At 42.5% G+C, this 19915-nt stretch overlaps 1 protein-coding gene across 2 annotated transcripts in view; it reads left to right on the top strand.

The window, feature by feature from the left end:
* The first annotated feature begins 3173 nt into the window (after positions 1–3173).
* WWTR1 (WW domain containing transcription regulator 1) overlaps positions 3174–19915 on the top strand; it is a 99993-nt gene continuing 83251 nt past the window's right edge. The window contains exon 1 of one of the 2 annotated variants that reach the window (XM_056564865.1): positions 3174–4116. In XM_056564865.1, the coding sequence (XP_056420840.1) occupies positions 3707–4116 (410 nt within the window). In that variant the 5' untranslated portion in view covers positions 3174–3706. The remainder of the gene's footprint in view (positions 4117–19915) is intronic. The other variant, XM_056564866.1, reaches the window with a different exon arrangement.

The following is a 19915-nucleotide window of genomic DNA, read 5'->3' as shown; positions in this document are numbered from 1 at the left end:
GTACACATTCTTCATTTTTTTTATTCAGCTGTATAGGGTAGGCAGGCCCCCTGATCCCTGCAGGCTCCCCCACCAGGGACAACTGAGCAGGCCACTCTACAGTGCTACAGCTCATGCCCCCCTAGGCACTTGAACTGGATACACCCTATTGGGATGATTTCACAAGCAAATAAATTTTTTGATGCAGATGTCGAAAAAATACACAGAAGAAACTGTTACAGATTTGCTGTGGATCTCACCCTCTATACTTGTATTTTCCAACCGGGGTGCCTCCAGCTGTTGCAAAACTACAACTCCCAGCATGCCCAGGCATGCTGGGAGTTGTAGTTTTGCAAAAGCTGGAAGCACTGCTCTGTACAGAGAAAGTGGTAAAATCAATCACAAATCCACAACATAATGGGGGTAATTTATCAAGGATGGTGTACGGGAATGATTTTTGAAAACCTTTAATTTGTTTGATGTGATGTACGTTCGTACGTCTAATAAATGGTTGCATGACATGTGATCATTTTTTTTTTAAGTTAGACTTTTATGCGCCACTTTGTTTGGTTCTTCCTCTGTGACTTCGAGATTTTTTAACTTGTTGCACCAAAATGCGCTGCGAGAAATCTACCGGGCAGCGGAAAATACGCTGTGCACGCGCTAGGAGCAGATACCCTGTGTCTGCAATAAGGTTCGGGAGCCGGCTGTGAGTCACTGTTATGCTGGCTACGCGTGGACAGCCTCTGAACCTTATTGCAGACACAGGGCTGTGTGGTGACACGGGGAGGTGTTGGTGGAAATACCTGATCACTTTGTGACACCAGTACACCGTTATCCTATACACGGGACATCGTCAGTCATCAACCGTAACTCTGTCAGGCAAAACAGTGTCCCGCCTCCTCCCTCGGACCAATCGCCGTCAGCCGCAACTCCGTCACCTGTTAGGCAAAACAGCATCCCACATACTCCCTCACACCAATCGCCGTCATCCATCAGCCACAACTCCCTCCTCCCTCATCCAAAACTCCATCATCCCTCAGACGATTTTCCCACAGACAAAACTTCCTGCCGCATAGCAGAGTCGACGCTGCACAGCAAACATCTCCAGGACGCACTTGCTTGATCTCTGTGGACCTGAGGAAGGCGCTTGTTAGCACCGAAACGCGTTGTCCTATTATTTCTATTTCAATAAAAAATTTTGTCCTGTGCAACCGTGGCTGTTGTGTCCTGTTTTTTACAAGCAGAAGCGCTCCCCCCAATTCCCCTCTTTTTGGATGTCCTAAAATGGACGCCATTCATGGGGAATAAATATACATGCTGACGTCAGGTTAAGGATAACTGTCTTTACTGAGCTGGTGCAGATGTTATTACACATACAGCTAAACTTAGTGTGAGAGTGCCTTGCTGAGACTTGTGGTGCTTTCACCGGACAAAATTATACTGACTTGAGACTGAAGACTAAGGCCCTCATTTACTTAGAAAATCGGGTTGTAAGTCTATGTTGCTTTCTTACCAGATTGCTTTTTTCCCCTGGTATTTATTATTATGTCGCATCCTGTTTGTCGCATGTGCGTCTTTTTGGCTTGGTTTCCAACTCCTCTGAGTTGTCGGGAAAAAATCCACAACAATTGAACAAATTCGGGTTGGAAAGCTTTAAAAATTTGTGGTAAAGCTCAGAAATGTCGGGTTACGCCCCTTTTTCGGGTTTGGGAGAATCCACATCGGGTCCTTCGGGAAAAAATGTTGCATCGTGTAGCAGACTGGCGCACGATGTTTGTGACATGTCGCAGACAAAGATGCGACAAAAGAACCCGACAAAACAAGTCGGGTTTAGAATAGTAAATGAGGGCCTAAATCCTGGTTGCTAGGGCTCTGCCAAGGTACTGGAGACTGTTCTGCAGAGGCAACCTTGTTGCGAGTAACACTTGCAGGATGACCAGTTGAGAAACTAGACTTAGGGTACGTTCACACGAGCGGATCCCCAGCGCATATTATTGCGGATCCGCCACTGAAGGACCACTGTATGCTGCCTTTACAGGTGCCTGCTCAGAGCGGCAATCCACCACTACGAGCAGACACACTGCGATGTGCAAGTTGCCGTGTGCATGTGCAGTATACTCCCACATCTCGGCAGCTCTCGGCCTAGCTCATAGAGCAGGGGGAGTGGCCGTGATGTGTGCGAGTACACCGTGCATGCGCAGCGACTCGCACATCACTTCAGTGTGTCTGCTTATAGCGGCATATTGCAGCTCCGAGCAGGCACCTATAAAGGCAGTATACAGTGGTCCTTCAGCGGCGGGTCCGCAGTCGGGTGAACGTACCCTTAAAGTAGGCCTCTCCTCAGAGCACACAGCACACACACCTCAGCTATTGCTCAGGAGCTTGGATGGAACTGGACTAATTAACTCCTCCCCTGCACATCACTATACAGGGGAGACTTTTGGGGTCTCATTGGCAGGCAGAATCACATGGGGTTCACTGCAGGGTCTCATGGGTAACACCCGTAAAGGCACAATTACATGGAAAACATATATATATATATATATATATATATATATATATATATATATAGAACAATAATGAAATTCATTTATGAAAATATATTATGCTGATATTAACAGAATTAACAATCCATCAACAGAACTTTAGTGGGCCCAACACCTTGTGCTGCCAAGCTGCCCGAGACGCAAAACCACAGGACGGCTACTGGTATTGGGACAGCACAGCCCTGAGTCTGCTCCTGGCACATACACAGCGTATTTCCCACTGCTCGGTAGATTTCTCACAGCGTTAAATACACTGCGTATCCGTTCAGTGTGACCCTACCCTAACACTGCCGCCCTAAGGGAACTACAGCCCTGCCCCACCTTTAGCCCCTGAGATATGTCTGCCCCTATATCTTGGCTTTTTTCAAAAGAACTTGTTTAGGGATGTGTTTCCCAACCAGCCTTTGACAGTCCTGGCATGCTGGGAGTTGTGGTTTTGTAAAAACTGGTTAAAAAAAACACTGGTTTAGGGAAAGAGATTCCCTTGACTTGCTGTGTTTCAGTTCCATGTTATTAAACTTTAGATCACTGTTTCCCAACCAGGGTGCCTCCAGCTGTTTCCAAACTACAACTCCCATCATGCCTGGGCAGAATCTGTCCAGGCATGATGGGAGTTGTAGTCTTGAAACCGCTGGAGGCACCCTGATTGGGAAACAGAGCTTGAAGTAGAAGGCAATGTCTGGTGAAACTCCAGAAAGTGTTCTCTAGGCAAACTCCTGCACGTTTTCACCCACACTTGTAACCCGAACTGTACGTGGGAGTAGTGCCTTAGGCTCTCGCCCTGTAAGGTAAAGTCCCGGTCTGGAGGAGGAGGAGGTTGGGCAGGGCTGGGCACAGCTCATGCATTATTCAGGGCCACAGACGCCTCTCCCTGTCCTGTGAGTTGACATTTTCTTCTCTGGTTAGGGACACGGGCTGAGGAGCAGTAGCCACCCACACACCCGGCTGTGGAGGACAGGACCTCGGCTTGTCGGGTCACACAGGGGAGAGAACTTTCGGGCCGTGACGTCACAATGCGCCTCAGCTTCTGCAGGGGAACGTTCACACCGTCTGCGTTGTAAGACTCCCGTGCCTCAGCTCCGCCCGCCCGCCGAGTGTGAGGTCTCCGCTTGTTTTCGGGTGACCCATCTGTAATCTTCCTCAAGGCTTCTTGTTACTTTGTTGTTGGTTCCACAAGGATGAACCAGAATCCAGGTCTCCCCCCGCCAGGGCAGCAGGTCATCCATGTCACCCAGGACCTGGACACAGACCTGGAGAACTTGTTTAACTCTGTCATGAACCCCAAACCCAACTCCTGGAGGAAGAAGATCCTACCAGAGTCCTTCTTCAAGGAGCCGGACTCGGGCTCCCACTCCAGGCAGTCCAGCACGGATTCTGGCAGTCACCCCCCGAGGCTCGGGATCCAGCACGTCCGGTCCCACTCGTCTCCTGCCTCCTTACAGCTCGGTGCTGGTACCGGTACCGTCCCCAGTGCTGCCCAGCAGCATGCCCACCTCCGCCAGCAGTCCTATGATGTGACAGACGAGCTGCCCCTACCCCCCGGCTGGGAGATGGCATTCACCCACACTGGCCAGAGATACTTCTTAAAGTAAGTGGGGGGCTACATCGCGATTCGGGGGGCTATATGGTTGTGTAAGGTCCATGCATGAGAAATACCTATGTAGGCTGAGAGGGACTTGCATTAACCCCTTTCCACCCACAGGGCTCTGCTAAGGAATGTTGCTATTTCCTTTCCTGCCTGTGGATTATGCAATCCCATGAACCAGGGGTGTCTGTATAGCTTTAACCCCTTAGCTCAGTGTTTCCCAACCAGGGTGCCTCCAGCTGCTGCAAAACTACAACTCCCAGCATGCCCGGACAGCCGAAGGCTGTCCGGGCATGCTGGGAGTTGTAGTTTTGCAACAGCTGGAGGTACCCTGGTTCAGAAACACTGCCTAAGGGTACGTTCACACGCGCAGATTTTTTAGCAGGTTTTCCGCTGCGTATCTGAAAGTGGGTGGGCTCTTCTCGGCTCTCCGCAGCCGATTTTCCGCGGCAAGCCTCATTGAAGTCAGTAGGGACTGTGGCGGATTTTCCGCAGCGTAAATTCTGCTGCGGATAGCCGAGAAGAGCCCGCCCACTTTCAAATACGCAGCGGAAAACCCGCAAAAAAATCCGCGCGTGTGAATGTACCCCTTAGGCTGCATTCAGATCTCGTTTTTGCAATACGGGTCCCGTATCCCGTTTCTGGACAAAAAACGTATGTCTCCAAACTGGAACGAAACGTATGCAACCGTATATGCCTCCTCACGTTTTTAAACTGTATACGGTTTGAAAACGGATGTCCGTTTGCATACGTTTTCCTTGAAAAAAAATGGATACGGTTTTATGTTTGTCGGCATTTTAAATAACAGTTCTTTTTTTATTGAATTTCCCCCAAAAAATAAAAATATATGAAAAACAGTATTGTGCAAACCGGATCGAACCATACGCACATACGGTTCAATACAGTTACCATAGAACTGCATTTTAAAATAACCGTATACAGGTTGGATACGGTTTTTGACCGGGACACAAAATCGTAGTAGACTACGATTTGGTGTACCGTTAAAAACCGTATAAACCCATAAATGATGCAAAACGTACACAACTGATGCTACGGTTGGCATACGGTTTACAATGAAATGTTTATATATACTGTTTACAATATGGTTGGATGCGTTTTTTTCAATGAAACCGGATACGGCAACCGTATTGCAAAAACGAGATGTGAATACAGCCTTAGGGTGGGTTCACACCACGTTTTTGCAATACAGTTCTTGTATCAGGTTTTTGATGAAAAACGGATTCCTCAAAACCTGACTAAACTGTATCAAAACATGTGTACAAATGTTAACCCATGTATGGTTGAAAACCATATACGGTTTGAAAAATGGTGTCCGGTTGCATTTTCAAGAGAAAAATATATAAGTTTTTAACTTTTCACTCCATTTTGAATAAAGTTTCACTTTTTTGATTGAAATTCCAAGAAAAAAAAATTGTGCAAAGTCAAAAACCGTATGGTGAAAACCGTATGGAACCGTACGAACAGTTCTGTACAGTTCCCATTGACTCCCATGTTAAAAAAAAAAAAAAAAAAAACCTATACGGTTTAATACAGTTTTTCACCCTGACCATAACACGTGGTAGACTACGGTTTTGGGTACGGGTAAAAAAACGGACAAAACCGTATAGGATGCAAAATGGACTAAACCGGATGATGCGTTTGACATACGGTTTACAATGTTAAGTCAATGCATACGGTTTTCTATACAGTTCCATACAGTTTTTAACTTGAAACCGTATACGGGAACTGTATAGCAAAAACATGGTGTGCATGCAGCCTTAGGTGATGGACACAACTGAAGTCCAGTGCAGAGAAGAGACCTGTACAAGGATTTGCCAGAACACCGACCATTCACGGAATATAAATAATGCAGGGTTATGCACCATTCCAAACAATGCATGGCAAATGTATATTACCTATGTGTGTTGCAACCAAGGGTTAATGTGCCAGACACGGAGACGTTGTCCTGGCTACATTCTGCCAACCTTTAGCCAAGCCATAGCATTTCAGTGTGTCCCACACCAAGAATGTGAAGTTGCTCCTCCCTTGTTATGTTTGTAAGCAAGACCCCCTATATGTCATAATACAATAAAGGTATTATATAAACATATACATCATGTTATGCAACAAGTCTTATAGGTAGGATTGCTGACTGAGCGCAGAGCTACCCCATAAGTGTCCAATGTTTGTTCTTCTTTTATATCTATATTTCTTTCTAAACAGCTTCATAGTATAAACTGCGGGGTCCTGTATCAGTGTTTATTTCTAATGTCCCTAGTATCACTATTAATCAGTGTGTCCCTATTATCACTATTTATCAGTGTGTCCCTATTATCACTATTTATCAGTGTGTCCCTATTATCACTATTTATCAGTGTGTCCCTATTATCACTATTTATCAGTGTGTCCCTATTATCACTATTTATCAGTGTGTCCCTATTATCACTATTTATCAGTGTGTCCCTATTATCATTATTTATCAGTGTGTCCCTATTATCACTATTTATCAGTGTGTCCCTATTATCACTATTTATCAGTGTGTCCCTATTATCACTATTTATCAGTGTGCCCCTATTATCATTATTTATCAGTGTGTCCCTATTATCACTATTTATCAGTGTGTCCCTATTATCACTATTTATCAGTGTGTCCCTATTATCACTATTTATCAGTGTGCCCCTATTATCACTATTAATCAGTGTCCCTATTATCACTATTTATCAGTGTGTCCCTATTATCACTATTTATCAGTGTGTCCCTATTATCACTATTTATCAGTGTGTCCCTATTATCACTATTTATCAGTGTCCCTATTATCACTATTTATCAGTGTGTCCCTATTATCACTATTTATCAGTGTGTCCCTATTATCACTATTTATCAGTGTGTCCCTATTATCACTATTTATCAGTGTGTCCCTATTATCACTATTAATCAGTGTGTCCCTATTATCACTATTTATCAGTATGTCCCTATTATCACTATTTATCAGTGTGTCCCTATTATCACTATTTATCAGTGTGTCCCTATTATCACTATTTATCAGTGTGTCCCTATTATCACTATTTATCAGTGTGTCCCTATTATCACTATTTATCAGTGTGCCCCTATTATCACTATTTATCAGTGTGTCCCTATTATCACTATTTATCAGTGTGTCCCTATTATCACTATTTATCAGTGTGTCCCTATTATCACTATTTATCAGTGTGTCCCTATTATCACTATTTATCAGTGTGTCCCTATTATCACTATTTATCAGTGTGTCCCTATTATCACTATTTATCAGTGTGTCCCTATTATCACTATTTATCAGTGTGTCCCTATTATCACTATTTATCAGTGTGCCCCTATTATCACTATTTATCAGTGTGTCCCTATTATCACTATTTATCAGTGTGTCCCTATTATCACTATTTATCAGTGTGTCCCTATTATCACTATTTATCAGTGTGTCCCTATTATCACTATTTATCAGTGTGTCCCTATTCTCACTATTTATCAGTGTGTCCCTATTATCACTATTTATCAGTGTGTCCCTATTATCACTATTTATCAGTGTGCCCCTATTATCACTATTTATCAGTGTGTCCCTATTATCATTATTTATCAGTGTGTCCCTATTATCACTATTTATCAGTGTGTCCCTATTCTCACTATTTATCAGTGTGTCCCTATTATCACTATTAATCAGTGTGTCCCTATTATCACTATTTATCAGTGTGTCCCTATTATCACTATTTATCAGTGTGTCCCTATTATCACTATTTATCAGTGTGTCCCTATTATCAGTATTTTTCAGTGTGTATCTAAGTATTATCCATCTGCCAAAAATGAGATTAAAGACAAATAACTTGAATGACTCCCTAGATATGTTGTTATGTTTCCCCTCTAGTTCTCCCTCTCATTTGTATTATAGGTAATAGTAATAATGTAGAATTCATAGTCCATCAAGTCTAAGAAGGAGGGGGCGGTGGGATGTTTATTTGGTCACTGGGTGGTATCGCAGTCCCTGCCTTCTTTTGAGAAGTTGTGTCCAGCAGATTACTGGAAGTGGGAATAATAGCAGCCACATCAAGTCTAGACTCCTGTCTACATATGTGCAGTGCAGCACCATCGCCTTCTGATGGATGACTATGACTGTCCATGTCTTCTGTACCAGCCAAGTGTCCTTGTGCTGTCATTCTGGTCCCTATAAGATGCTGGGATAGTTTATTCAACAACAAGGTCCTTATTCTCATATACCAGTATTTCCCAACCTGGGTGCCTCCAGCTGTTGCAAAACTACAACTCCCAGCATTATTATGAATGTCCATGTCTTCTGTACCAGCCAAGTGTCATTATGCTGTCATTCTGGTCCCTATAAGATGCTAGCATAGTATATTCAACAACGAGGTCCTTATTCTAATATACCAGTATTTCCCAACCAGGGTGCCTCCAGCTGTTTCAAAACTACAACTTCCAGCATTAATATGAATGTCCATGTCTTCTGTACCAGCCAAGTGTCCTTGTGCTGTCATTCTGGTCCCTATAAGATGCTGGGATAGAATATTCAACAACAAGGTCCTTATTCTCATATACCAGTATTTCCCAACCAGGGTGCCTCCAGCTGTTGCAAAACTACAACTCCCAGCATTACTATGACTGTTCATGTCTTCTGTACAGGCAAAGTGTCATTGTGCTGTCATTCTGGTCCCTATAAGATGCTGGGACAATATATTGAACAACAAGGTCCTCATTCTCATATATCAGTGTTTCCCAACCAGGTCACCTCCAGCTGTTGCAAAACTACAACTCCCAGCATGCCCGGACAGCCAAAGGCTGTCCGGGCATGCTGGGAGTTGTAGTTTTGCAACAGCTGGAGGCACCCTGGTTGGGAAGCACACTGTCATACACAGATTGTTATGCCTCATTCACATCTCATGTTCTGGAGATTTGGTAAAGTAACCGGATTCAGTTTCCTAATAATTCTGTGCCCTTTCAGCTGTTGTTCTCTGGTATCGCTCAGTGTTTACTTGTTGTTTAGCACTTGGGGGGTTGTAGAACTTGAAGCAACAGCTGGAAAACCCCCAGATGCCCACATTATTCTCCATTATCAGGATTAGTCTCAATTTGCGGCTATGAAAGTCGATAAAGGCTCGATAAACAGTACAACTATGTGTTAGGCTGGGTTCACATCACGTTTTTGTTATACTGTTTTCAATCAGTTTTTCTAAAGAAAACCGTATGGCAAAAAAACGGATGGAACAGTATGGAAAAAGTAAAGGTGCATTCGCACCGCGTTTTGTACATACAGGTGCCGGATCCGGGGGAATGGGCAAACCGGGCGCTCCCGTACCCCAGCCGGATCAGCCCGTGACTCCATTTACTTTAATGGCCCGACCGGAGTCAAACGGTGACTCCGGTCGGCTCAGTTTTGACCCGTATGCGGTTTTAGGTCCAGTTAGGCCCGGTTTGTCCCTCCCCCCCACCGGATCCGGCACCCGTATGTACAAAACGTGGTGTGAATGCACCCTAAACCGTATGCATTTTTAAACTATATACTGTTTTTAAAAGTGCATACAGTTCCGTCTGTTTTTATTTATTTTTTTAAAACCGTACGTTTTTGAAAATGTTGTCCCTTTTTAATGGGAAGGGTCTTGGGTGGGGATTTTAGGATGCAAATGTGCATGTGCAGACTAATAACTGTATACGGTTTCCCGTATGGAACCGTATACATGTGCGTTTCCCATTGACGTCCATGTTAAAAAAAAAATGTATCCGGTTGCATTACGGTTTTTAAACCGGAGACAAAACCGTGGACAACTACGGTTTTGAGTGCGGGAGAAAACCGTATTTCAAACATACCGTACGCAACCGGATACAAACGGTTTTCAATTATTTGTCTATGTATACGGTTTTCAATACGGTTTCATACGGTTTCTATAATGAAAACGCATACGGGAAACGTACTTGAAAAACGAGAGAGTTAACCCACTCAGCTGTGCTACATGTGTAAAGTAAATCCCGGTTGTAGTGTGAGGCCTACCCTGCTGCATGTAAAGGATTTTCTGGTTTGCTGTCTGTCAATGTTTACATGAAACAGCTGACATAGGGAACTTGGAGGGAGGTGAGGCGGCCCAGGACTGGCAGATACTGCGCCAGATCCGAAGTCTCTGGAGCTTTACAACAGCAAACACTACACAGTGCAGCAGAGCTGTGTTGGCTTCTGTAACCTCTGACTCTACACACATTCCTTTCTACCTCACCACCTGCAGGAAAAGAACAATGTGTCATGAGTGACAAGTGGTGTTCCTTGGTGGTTCGTGTGAAGGAACCAATAGGTTTAGACTCGGAGTGCAAGTTTTAAAAAAATTATTTTTATGTTTTTATAGAAAATAGAAACTCTGCCCCCCAATGACGACAGACAAAGCTCCACCCCTTTGTGCGAACGCAGATCTAGAAATACAATTAGAGATGAGCGAACTTACAGTAAATTTGATTCGTCACAAACTTCTCGGCTCGGCAGTCGATGACTTATCCTGCGTAAATTAGTTCAGCCTTCAGGTGCTCCGGTAGGCTGGAAAAGGTGGATACATTCCTAGGAAAGAGTCTCCTAGGACTGTTTCCACCTTTTCCAGCCCACCGGAGCACCGGAAAGCTGAACTAATTTATGCAGAAAAAGTCATCAACTGCCGAGCCGAGAAGTTTGTGACGAATCAAATTTACTGTAAGTTCGCTCATCTCTACATTCTCTGGTTCTTGGCTGCCCTATATGCATAACAAGTAGCTCATATAAGTCATATGTGTAAGGTGTAGGGCAGTGTTTCCCAACCGTTGTGCCTCCAGCCATTGCAAAACTACAACTTCCAGCATGCCCGGACAGCCTTCGGCTGTCCGGGCATGCTGGAAGTTGTAGTTTTGCAACAGCTGGAGGCACACTGATTGGGCAATGCTGGTGTAGGGTGTATCTTTTTTCTTTTTTTGCATATAGTGGGTTTTATTTAGGCTGGGTTCACACCACGTTTTTCAAATACGGTTACCGTATACGGTTTTCCGCTAAAAAACTATTGACAAAAACTGTATACAACCGTATGACTACAAATTAAAACGTATACAGTTTTTCCCCGTACGGTTCTATCCATTTGCATCAGTTTTTGCCAACGGTTTTGCTATTTTGTTGGAATTAGTTTTCCAGCAATTTAATAAAGTTACTATTGTTCTATTGAAATTCCAATCTGCGCCTGTGTCAACTCCCAAAACGGATTAGAAAAACTGTGTGCAACCGTATTCTGAAATTCTGTGTACGGTTCTCATAGACAACAATGTTAAAAGAACTGCATACGGTTCGCATACGGTTTTCCAATGGTTGAAAAATCGGCAAAACCGTATCCGAGGCAAAACGGATGCAACCGTACACAACATTTGGAATACGGTTTACAATGCATTCTAAATGCATACAGTTTCGGATACGGTCATATACGTATTTTTGCGGAAAATCGTATACGGTTACCGTATTTGAAAAACGTGGTGTGAACCCAGCCTTACTAAGGCTGCATTCACACCACGTTTTTGCAATACAGTTCCCGTATCAGGTTTTTGATAAAAAACGTATTCCTCAAAATCTGACTAAGCTGCATCAAAACGTGTGTATAAATTTCAACCCGTATACAGTTAAAAACCGTATACGGTTTGAAAAATGGTGTCCGGTTGCATCCGTTTTTTAAGAAAAAAACGTATACATTTTTAACTTTTCATTCCATTTTGAATAAAGTTTCACTTGTTTGATTGAAATTCCAAGAAAAAAAAAACGGTGCAAAGTCAAAAATCGTATGGTGAAAACAGGATGAAACCGTATGCACATACAGTTCTGTACGGTTCCCATTGACTCCCATGTTAAAAAAAAAAAACGTACACGGTTTAATACAGTTTTTCACCTGGACCAAAAACCGTGGTAGACTACAGTTTTGGGTACGGGAAAAAAAAACGTACAGGGTGCAAAACGGACACAACCTGATGCATCTTTTGGCATACGTTTTTCAGTACGGTTCCATACGGTTTTCACATTGAAAATGTATACGGGAACTGTATTGCAAAAACGTGGTGTGAATGCAGCCTAAGAGTGGAGTGTAGGTTTCTTTGTGGGTTTTGATTTCCGACTGGTATTTTCCACGGTATTTACTAAGGTTTCCCGACATTTTGCAGTTTTCCCTACACTTTGCTTTTTTTACACCTGCTCTGATCTGTCGGGTTTTCCTCAGCTCAAATCCACCACATTTTCTGTGGAAACCTTAGTAAATATGTTGGGTTTTTGTGAAAATGTCATGAACACGCCCCTTTTGTTGCCCACTTTATCCTGTGGCTGGATTTTTCTTGTAAAATGGAGTTTTTTTTATTTTTATCGTAAATTGTGTTGCAAGGGACGTGCGACACAATTTGGACGCAAAACCCGGCAAAAAAGAGTCGGGATCACGTTAGTAAATTAACCCCAGTGTGTCAGGAGAACCACATCAATGACACAGAAATAAATGAATGTACCGTATTTTTCGCCGTATAAGATGCACTTTTTCTTCCCCAAAACTGGGGGGAAAAAGTCGGTGCATCTTATACGGCGAATACACCCCTATCGCGGCAGTCCATTCGGCCATCAACGGCCGGGACCCGCGGCTAATACAGGACATCACCGATCGCGGTGATGCCCTGTATTAACCCTTCAGACGCGGCGATCAAAGCTGACCGCCACGTCTGAAGGGAAAGAGACACTAACCCGGCTGTTCAGTCGGGCTGTTCGGGACCGCCGCGGTGAAATCGCGGCGGTCCCGAACAGTCCGACTGAATAGCCTGGTTAGAGCTTACAGGACACCGGGAGGGACCTTACCTGCCTCCTCGGTGTCTTCTCTGTTCAGGGATCCCCTGTATGGCCGGCGCTCTCCTTCCTCGTCATCGCGTACGTGCGTCAGCGTGCGTAACGACGTGATGACGGCGACGGAGAGTGAGGATACCCGGCCGGCAGCAGAGACGTTCCGGAGCGACGGGGACACGGCGACAGCGATGGAGCGACATCCAGGGCAGCGGTGACGGGTCCGGAGCGGCGGGGACACAAAATATCTGAACCTGTTCACACATTCTGGTTTTTAACTGCAATTAATACAAGACAAAGCCAGGAAAATATTAAAAAAAAATTGAGGTCACTCTAAAGGTAGATTTCCGCTTATTTTTTAATTTTTTTGCAAATATCGCACTGCATAATTATTTCTTTTTTTTTTGGGTGAAAAAAACTTTGCAGCCAGATGTTAACTGAAAGTTAACGGGGATTTATGAAACGGCAAACCAACTTGGCATTTTTCCTTAAAAATTTTTAGCAGTTTTTTCAGAATCGCAGCATAAAGAGACTATGGCTTTTCTCTCCCATAGAAGTCTATGGTCTATGCAAAAAAAACGCCAAAAAGGCTATGCAAAAAAGCATTGGGTGTATTCCTGGATTTATTTTTTTCCCCCCACCATTTTTTTCTGTAGAAATCTTTGAGTCACATGATAAAAGGATCACATGATGATGAAAAAAAAGGGGGGAAAAAAATCCAAGATTAAATCCTACTATTTTTGAAAGAAGAAACACCACAAAAACTGCATCGTGGGAGTTCAGAATAACTGGGCAGTTTTTTGTGGGGTTTTTTAAGGCAAAAAAAAAAAAAACACCAGAAATAAAACACAAATGGAAACTTAGCCTTAGGGGTACTCAGGTGGAAAACTTTTTTTTTTTTTATCAACTGGTTCCAGAAAGTTAAACAGATTTGTAAATTACTTCTATTAAAAATCTTAATCCTTCCAGTACTTATTAGCTGCTGAATACTACACAGGAAATTATTTTCTTTTTGGAACACAGTGCTCTCTGCTGACATCACGAGCACAGTGCTCTCTGCTGACATCTCTGTCCATTTTAGGAACTGTCCATAGTAGGAGAAAATCCCTGTAGAAAATATATGCTGCTCTGGACAGTTCCTAAAATGGACAGAGATGTCAGCAGAGAGCACTGTGGTCATGATGTCAGCAGAGAGCACTGTGTTCCAAAAAGAAAATAATTTCCTCTGTAGTATTCAGCAGCTAATAAGTACTGGAAGGATTAAGATTTGTTAATGGAAGTAATTTACAAATCTGTATAACTTTCTGGTACCAGTTGATAAAAAAAAAAAAAAGTTTTCCACGGGAGTACCCCTTTAAGGAAATTCATTTCTACAAGTTATTTCCACTCTTTTTAATCAATAATTGCGCTTAAAAACCTGAAAGTGTGAAAACACTCTAAGGCATCTGACAGACACAAGCTTGTTTAAGCTGCCCCTTATTTTTAAGCTGACCCTTATTTTTAAACTGCCCCTTATTTTTGTGCTCCATGATGTCTTTTTTGTGGCCCTTCCCCCATAGTGTGACTTAGTATAAGCAATTTTTTGTGGCATTTTTCCCATGGATTTATCTTAGTACAAGTCGTGTGATTCTTTCATTATTAGACTTAAAGATCTCTGCTGAAAAGTAAGGGGGGGGGGGGGGGGGATTGCTGAAGAAACATCCACATACATGTACACATGCTTTTTTTCACAGGGGGCTTGGAGGTAAGAGCATGCTAGGAGGCCAGACTGTGGCATTTGAGCAGCTCGGCTCTGCCTCCTTGACACTTGGCTAAGATATAGGAAGAGGCATTTTACATGTTTGGCAACCGCCATCAGTGCCCAGTGCCAGGAACATTTTGCTGCTATACCCCAATATCCAATGGCGTCTGCAGCTTTTAGTGGCAAATGGAACTGACAGATTCCCTTCAAGGGAAATTGGTCATCCTGTTCACCCACAGTTAACCCTATACACCGGGTTATAGTTCGGGTGAACAGGAGACCGATGTGGTGTCTCTGACTAATATACATACCTACAGTCCGGTGCCCGGTCCCTCTGAAGATCGGCTTCTTTCTGAGCTGAATTGCACGCTAGAGGTGGGCCGTCGGCTGGATTTGAATATTCATGGTCGTTGGTCACATGAGTGCTTAGTAGGCACGTGACCAGCGACCCACCTCCAGCGCGCAGTTCAGCGCAGATAGAAGCCGATCGGGGTTTAGTGTGGGTGAACGGGATGACTATTTAGTGTGCTGCTGAATTACTTCCTTCATCAAATGCCAACTGACTCTTGGCTGACAGAGTACACAAGGTTATCCAATCACAGGGTGATTTTTATATATTTAGGGAGTTACTGTCCCTTTAAGCTTAGAAGGCGCCAGACAGAGGTGTAGTGAATGGAAAATCACATTGACTTCAAAGGGAGTTTCCATGCCATAGTGCCCTGTCCAGCAACAACAAGGCTTAATGAATAATCTGACAAGTATTTCATAGGAGACAGTGAAATGCAAGTGTTCCAACCTACATCCCTGCAGCTTAGTTTTGTTGTATTTGATATCTATGAGACTTCGGTTAGAGCTGCGTTCAGAATAAAGACAACCTTAGAAAGTATTTGATGTCTAGTCTGGGGGTAAAATAGTCGTGAAACAATAGCAGCATGTATTTAGTAGCTAAATCCACCCTTAAAAAGAAATATCAAATCACTTGGGTGCATTTTTAACGGGGTCAGACTGGGTGAAAAGAGAAAAAAAAAAGCATTACTCACCTGCCTGTTCCCCCACTGCTTACCTGGTCATCTGATCATCACTCAAGGAAATAAATGCCCTGTCAGCCAATTACTGCCTGAGGCGAGTTGTAGCTGTGACCTGGGATTGGATGAGCAGGTATTTCCTTGTGTGGAGGTGGGAAAATGAAGTGGTAGTCAGTGGGAGGAGAGTATCTTTTTTATTTAACTCTGAAAACCTCCTGAAAAAAATATTTTAAAAAAATGACAGACAACCCCTATTAAAAATAACCTATTATGTTCTCTTGCATAAGCAGGCAATGCAAGATTGTCATGACATTTTATTCTATTATTATTAGCTTATAATAAACTAGTAGTGTTTTTGCACTGTAACTTTATGTGGGCATACACAGTGAACTGAGATAATAATATAGAAAATGTTTAATGATCGTGTTGAAAACTTTTTTTTTACTACATACCGATCCTTCCTTAGATACATCTTAGTAACTGTTTAATGACTTCTACTATAAACAGCGTGTTCTCAGCCGCCGGGTGGTAAGAGTAGGTGATGTGGGGGCAATACATTGCGATCACTGTCAATTCATTTATAACTTGTACAAAGATAAGGAACAAGTGTTTACTCCCCCCATATCTTCGGAAATACTGAAGAAGTTATGAAATTAGTTTGGGAATATTTTTAGAACTAGGTTATATTTTCATTTTTTTTCCAGTTATCCTAACACGCAGCTAAGACTCTAAACGTGTTTTTATGTAATCGGAGAGGATAGAAATGTAAGCTTTTCTTTGCATTTGCTTGACACATAAAAATAGTAAAGTGTGACTATGATTCTAAAAGATTTATTTATTGATGATTCTACTCCTGCTATGATTCTGGTTGGTCCTATAACCATCTAGTCAATATATGATACTAAGGCAGTGATAACAGTCGGACAGATGAACCAATCTCACTGCCCCTTTAGCCATTTACATGGTATTGCCCGAAGCACACCACTTTCAGGATCACATGAGCATCTTTAAGACAATCGCCCTGATTTACTAAGAGTGGAGTGTAGTTTTCTTTGTGGGTTTTAGTTCCCTACAATACGTTCATTCGACAGGTCTGAGGAATGTATGGCCACCGTTAAGCCAGACAACCCATTTAAAACTCCCCAGCTAGTCCGACATAATAGAATTTGTTGCTTTTCATGGAGTCATCCAATGAAAACCCATGAACACAATTGGTAGGAATAGTTTTCTATAGCCCGATATCTTATATTGCTTAAAGGGGTTATCCAGGAAAAAACTTTTTTTATATACATCAACTGGCTCCAGAAAGTTCAACAGATTTGTAAATTCCTTCTATTAATTTTTTTTAATCCTTTCAGTACTTATAAGCTTCTGAAGTTAAGGTTGTTCTTTTCTTTCTAAGTGCTCTCTGATGACACCTGTCTTGGGAACCGCCCAGTTTAGAAGAGATTTGCTATGGGGATTTGCTTCTAAACTAGGCGTTTCCCGAGACAGGTGTCATCAGAGAGCACTTAGACAGAAAAGAACAACCTTAACTTCAGAAAATTATAAGTACTGAAAGGATTAAGATTGTTTTATGGAAATAATTTACAAATCTGTTTAACTTTCTGGAGCCAGTTGATATATAAAAAAAAGTTTTTTCCTGGATAACCCCTTTAAGTCAATGTAGAAAGCTGTGCCAGGGCTTTCTTTTCTTCAGGAGTATTACAGTCAGTTCAAGGGATTATTACACATTAAAGAGATTTACCTTCATCATATTTTTATTGATAGTATTATGTCGTTCATTCAGCCCAATGTCATGAACCGTATTGCAGGGTGAAGAACACCAAATGCCCCGACTGGTCTTTCTATAATTACACTAAAACCAACATTAGAGGTCAAGAAACAACTGCAAAGCACAGTTGCTGAAGCTTCTCTGATTCACAGTTTTATGTTTGAAGTGGAGATGGGTGGAATGCGGTGAAGCTGCTCATCACATAGCAGATGCTGCCTCTCCAAGCAACAGGGGAGACAAATAGGGACAGTGGTCCATCCTCATTTTAGTAGGGATTTTTACAGCTGTAGCTGCCATCGAGCACATACGTAGGATGACATGGCCTCATTCCACATAGGGAATGTACAGAGTCCTTGTAGAACCTGCGTAAAATCTACTAGGACATTTTGGGAGATTTACAGTTATGGCTGTAAATGTTGGCACCTCTTAAATTTTCTAGAAAATGAAGTATTTCTCACAGAAAAGGATTGCAGTAACACATGTTTTGCTATACACATGTTTATTCCCTTTGTGTGTATTGGAACTAAACAAAAAAATTTAAAAAAAGAGGAAAAAAAGCAAAATGGACATAATGTCACACCAGACTCCAAAAATGGGCTGGGCAAAATTATTGGCATCCTTTCAAAATTGTGGAAAAATAAGATTGTTTTAAGCATGTGATGATCCCTTAACCCCTTGAGGACGCAGGACGTAAATGTACGTCCTGGTGCGGTGGTACTTAACGCACCAGGACGTACATTTACGTCCTAAGCATAACCGCGGGCATCGGAGCGATGTCCGTGTCATGCGCGGCTGATCCCGGCTGCTGATCGCAGCCAGGGACCCGCCGGCAATGGCCGACGCCCGCGATCTCGCGGGCGTCCGCCATTAACCCCTCAGGTGCCGGGATCAATACAGATCCCGGCATCTGCGGCAGTGCGCGATTTGAATGAATGATCGGATCGCCCGCAGCGCTGCTGCGGGGATCCAATCATTCAGAACGCCGCACGGAGGTCCCCTCTCCTTCCTCCGTGCGGCTCCCGGCGTCTTCTGCTCTGGTCTGAGATCGAGCAGACCAGAGCAGAAGATCGCCGATAACACTCATCTGTTCTATGTCCTATACATAGAACAGATCAGTATTAGCAATCATGGTATTGCTATGAATAGTCCCCTATGGGGACTATTCAAGTGTAAAAAAAAATGTAAAAGTAAAAGTAAAAAAAAAGTGAAAAATCCCCTCCCCCAATAAAAAAATTAAATGTCCGTTTTTTCCTATTTTACCCCCAAAAAGCGCAAATTTTTTTTTTTTATAGACATATTTGGTATCACCGCGTGCGTAAATGTCCGAACTATTAAAATAAAATGTTAATGATCCCGTACGGTTAACGTCGTGAACGAAAAAAAAAAATAAAATTAGTCCAAAATTCCTACTTTTTAAATACATTTTATTTAAAAAAAAATTATAAAAAATGTATTGAAAGTTTTTTTATATGCAAATGTGGTATCAAAAAAAAGTACAGATCATGGCGCAAAAAATGAGCCCCCATACTGCCGCTTATACGGAAAAATAAAAAAGTTATAGGTCATCAAAATAAAGGGATTATAAATGTACTAATTTGGTTAAAAAGTTTGTGATTTTTTTTAAGCGCAACAATAATATAAAAGTATGTAATAATGGGTATCATTTTAATCGTATTGACCCTCAGAATAAAGAACACATGTCATTTTTACCATAAATTGTACGGCGTGAAAACGAAACCTTCCAAAATTAGCAAAATTGCGTTTTTCGTTTTAATTTCCCCACAAAATAGTGTTTTTTGGTTGCGCCATACATTTTATGATATAATGAGTTATGTCATTACAAAGGACAACTGGTCGCGCAAAAAACAAGCCCTCACACTAGTCTGTGGATGAAAATATAAAAGAGTTATGATTTTTAGATGATGTTTTGGGGTTGTTTTGCTGCCTCTGGCACTGGGTGCCTTGAATGTGTGCAATGCATCATGAAATCTGAGGATTACCAATGGATTTTGGGTCGCACTGTACAGCTCAGTGTCAGAAAGCTGGGTTTGCATCCAACATCTTGGGTCTTCCAGCAGGACAATGACCCCAAACATATGTCAAAAATCACCCAAAAATGGATGGCAACAAAGCGCTGGAGAGTTCTGAAGTGGCCAGCAATGAGTCCAGATCTAAATCCCATTGAACACCTGTGGAGAGATCTTAAAATTGCTGTTGGGAAAAGGCGCCTTCCAATAAGAGAGACCTGGAGCAGTTTGCAAAGGAAGAGTGGTCCAACATTCCGGCTGAGAGGTGTAAGAAGCTTATTGATGTTTATAGGAAGCGACTGATTTCAGTTATTTTTTCCAAAGGGTGTGCAACCAAATATTAAGTTAAGGGTGCCAATAATTTTGTCCAGACCATTTTTGGAGTTTGGTGTGACA

Source organism: Hyla sarda, chromosome 3, assembly GCF_029499605.1.
Source record: "Hyla sarda isolate aHylSar1 chromosome 3, aHylSar1.hap1, whole genome shotgun sequence".
In the NCBI taxonomy this organism is placed as follows: domain Eukaryota; kingdom Metazoa; phylum Chordata; class Amphibia; order Anura; family Hylidae; genus Hyla; species Hyla sarda.
This window is presented reverse-complemented; position numbering and strand designations above follow the sequence as displayed.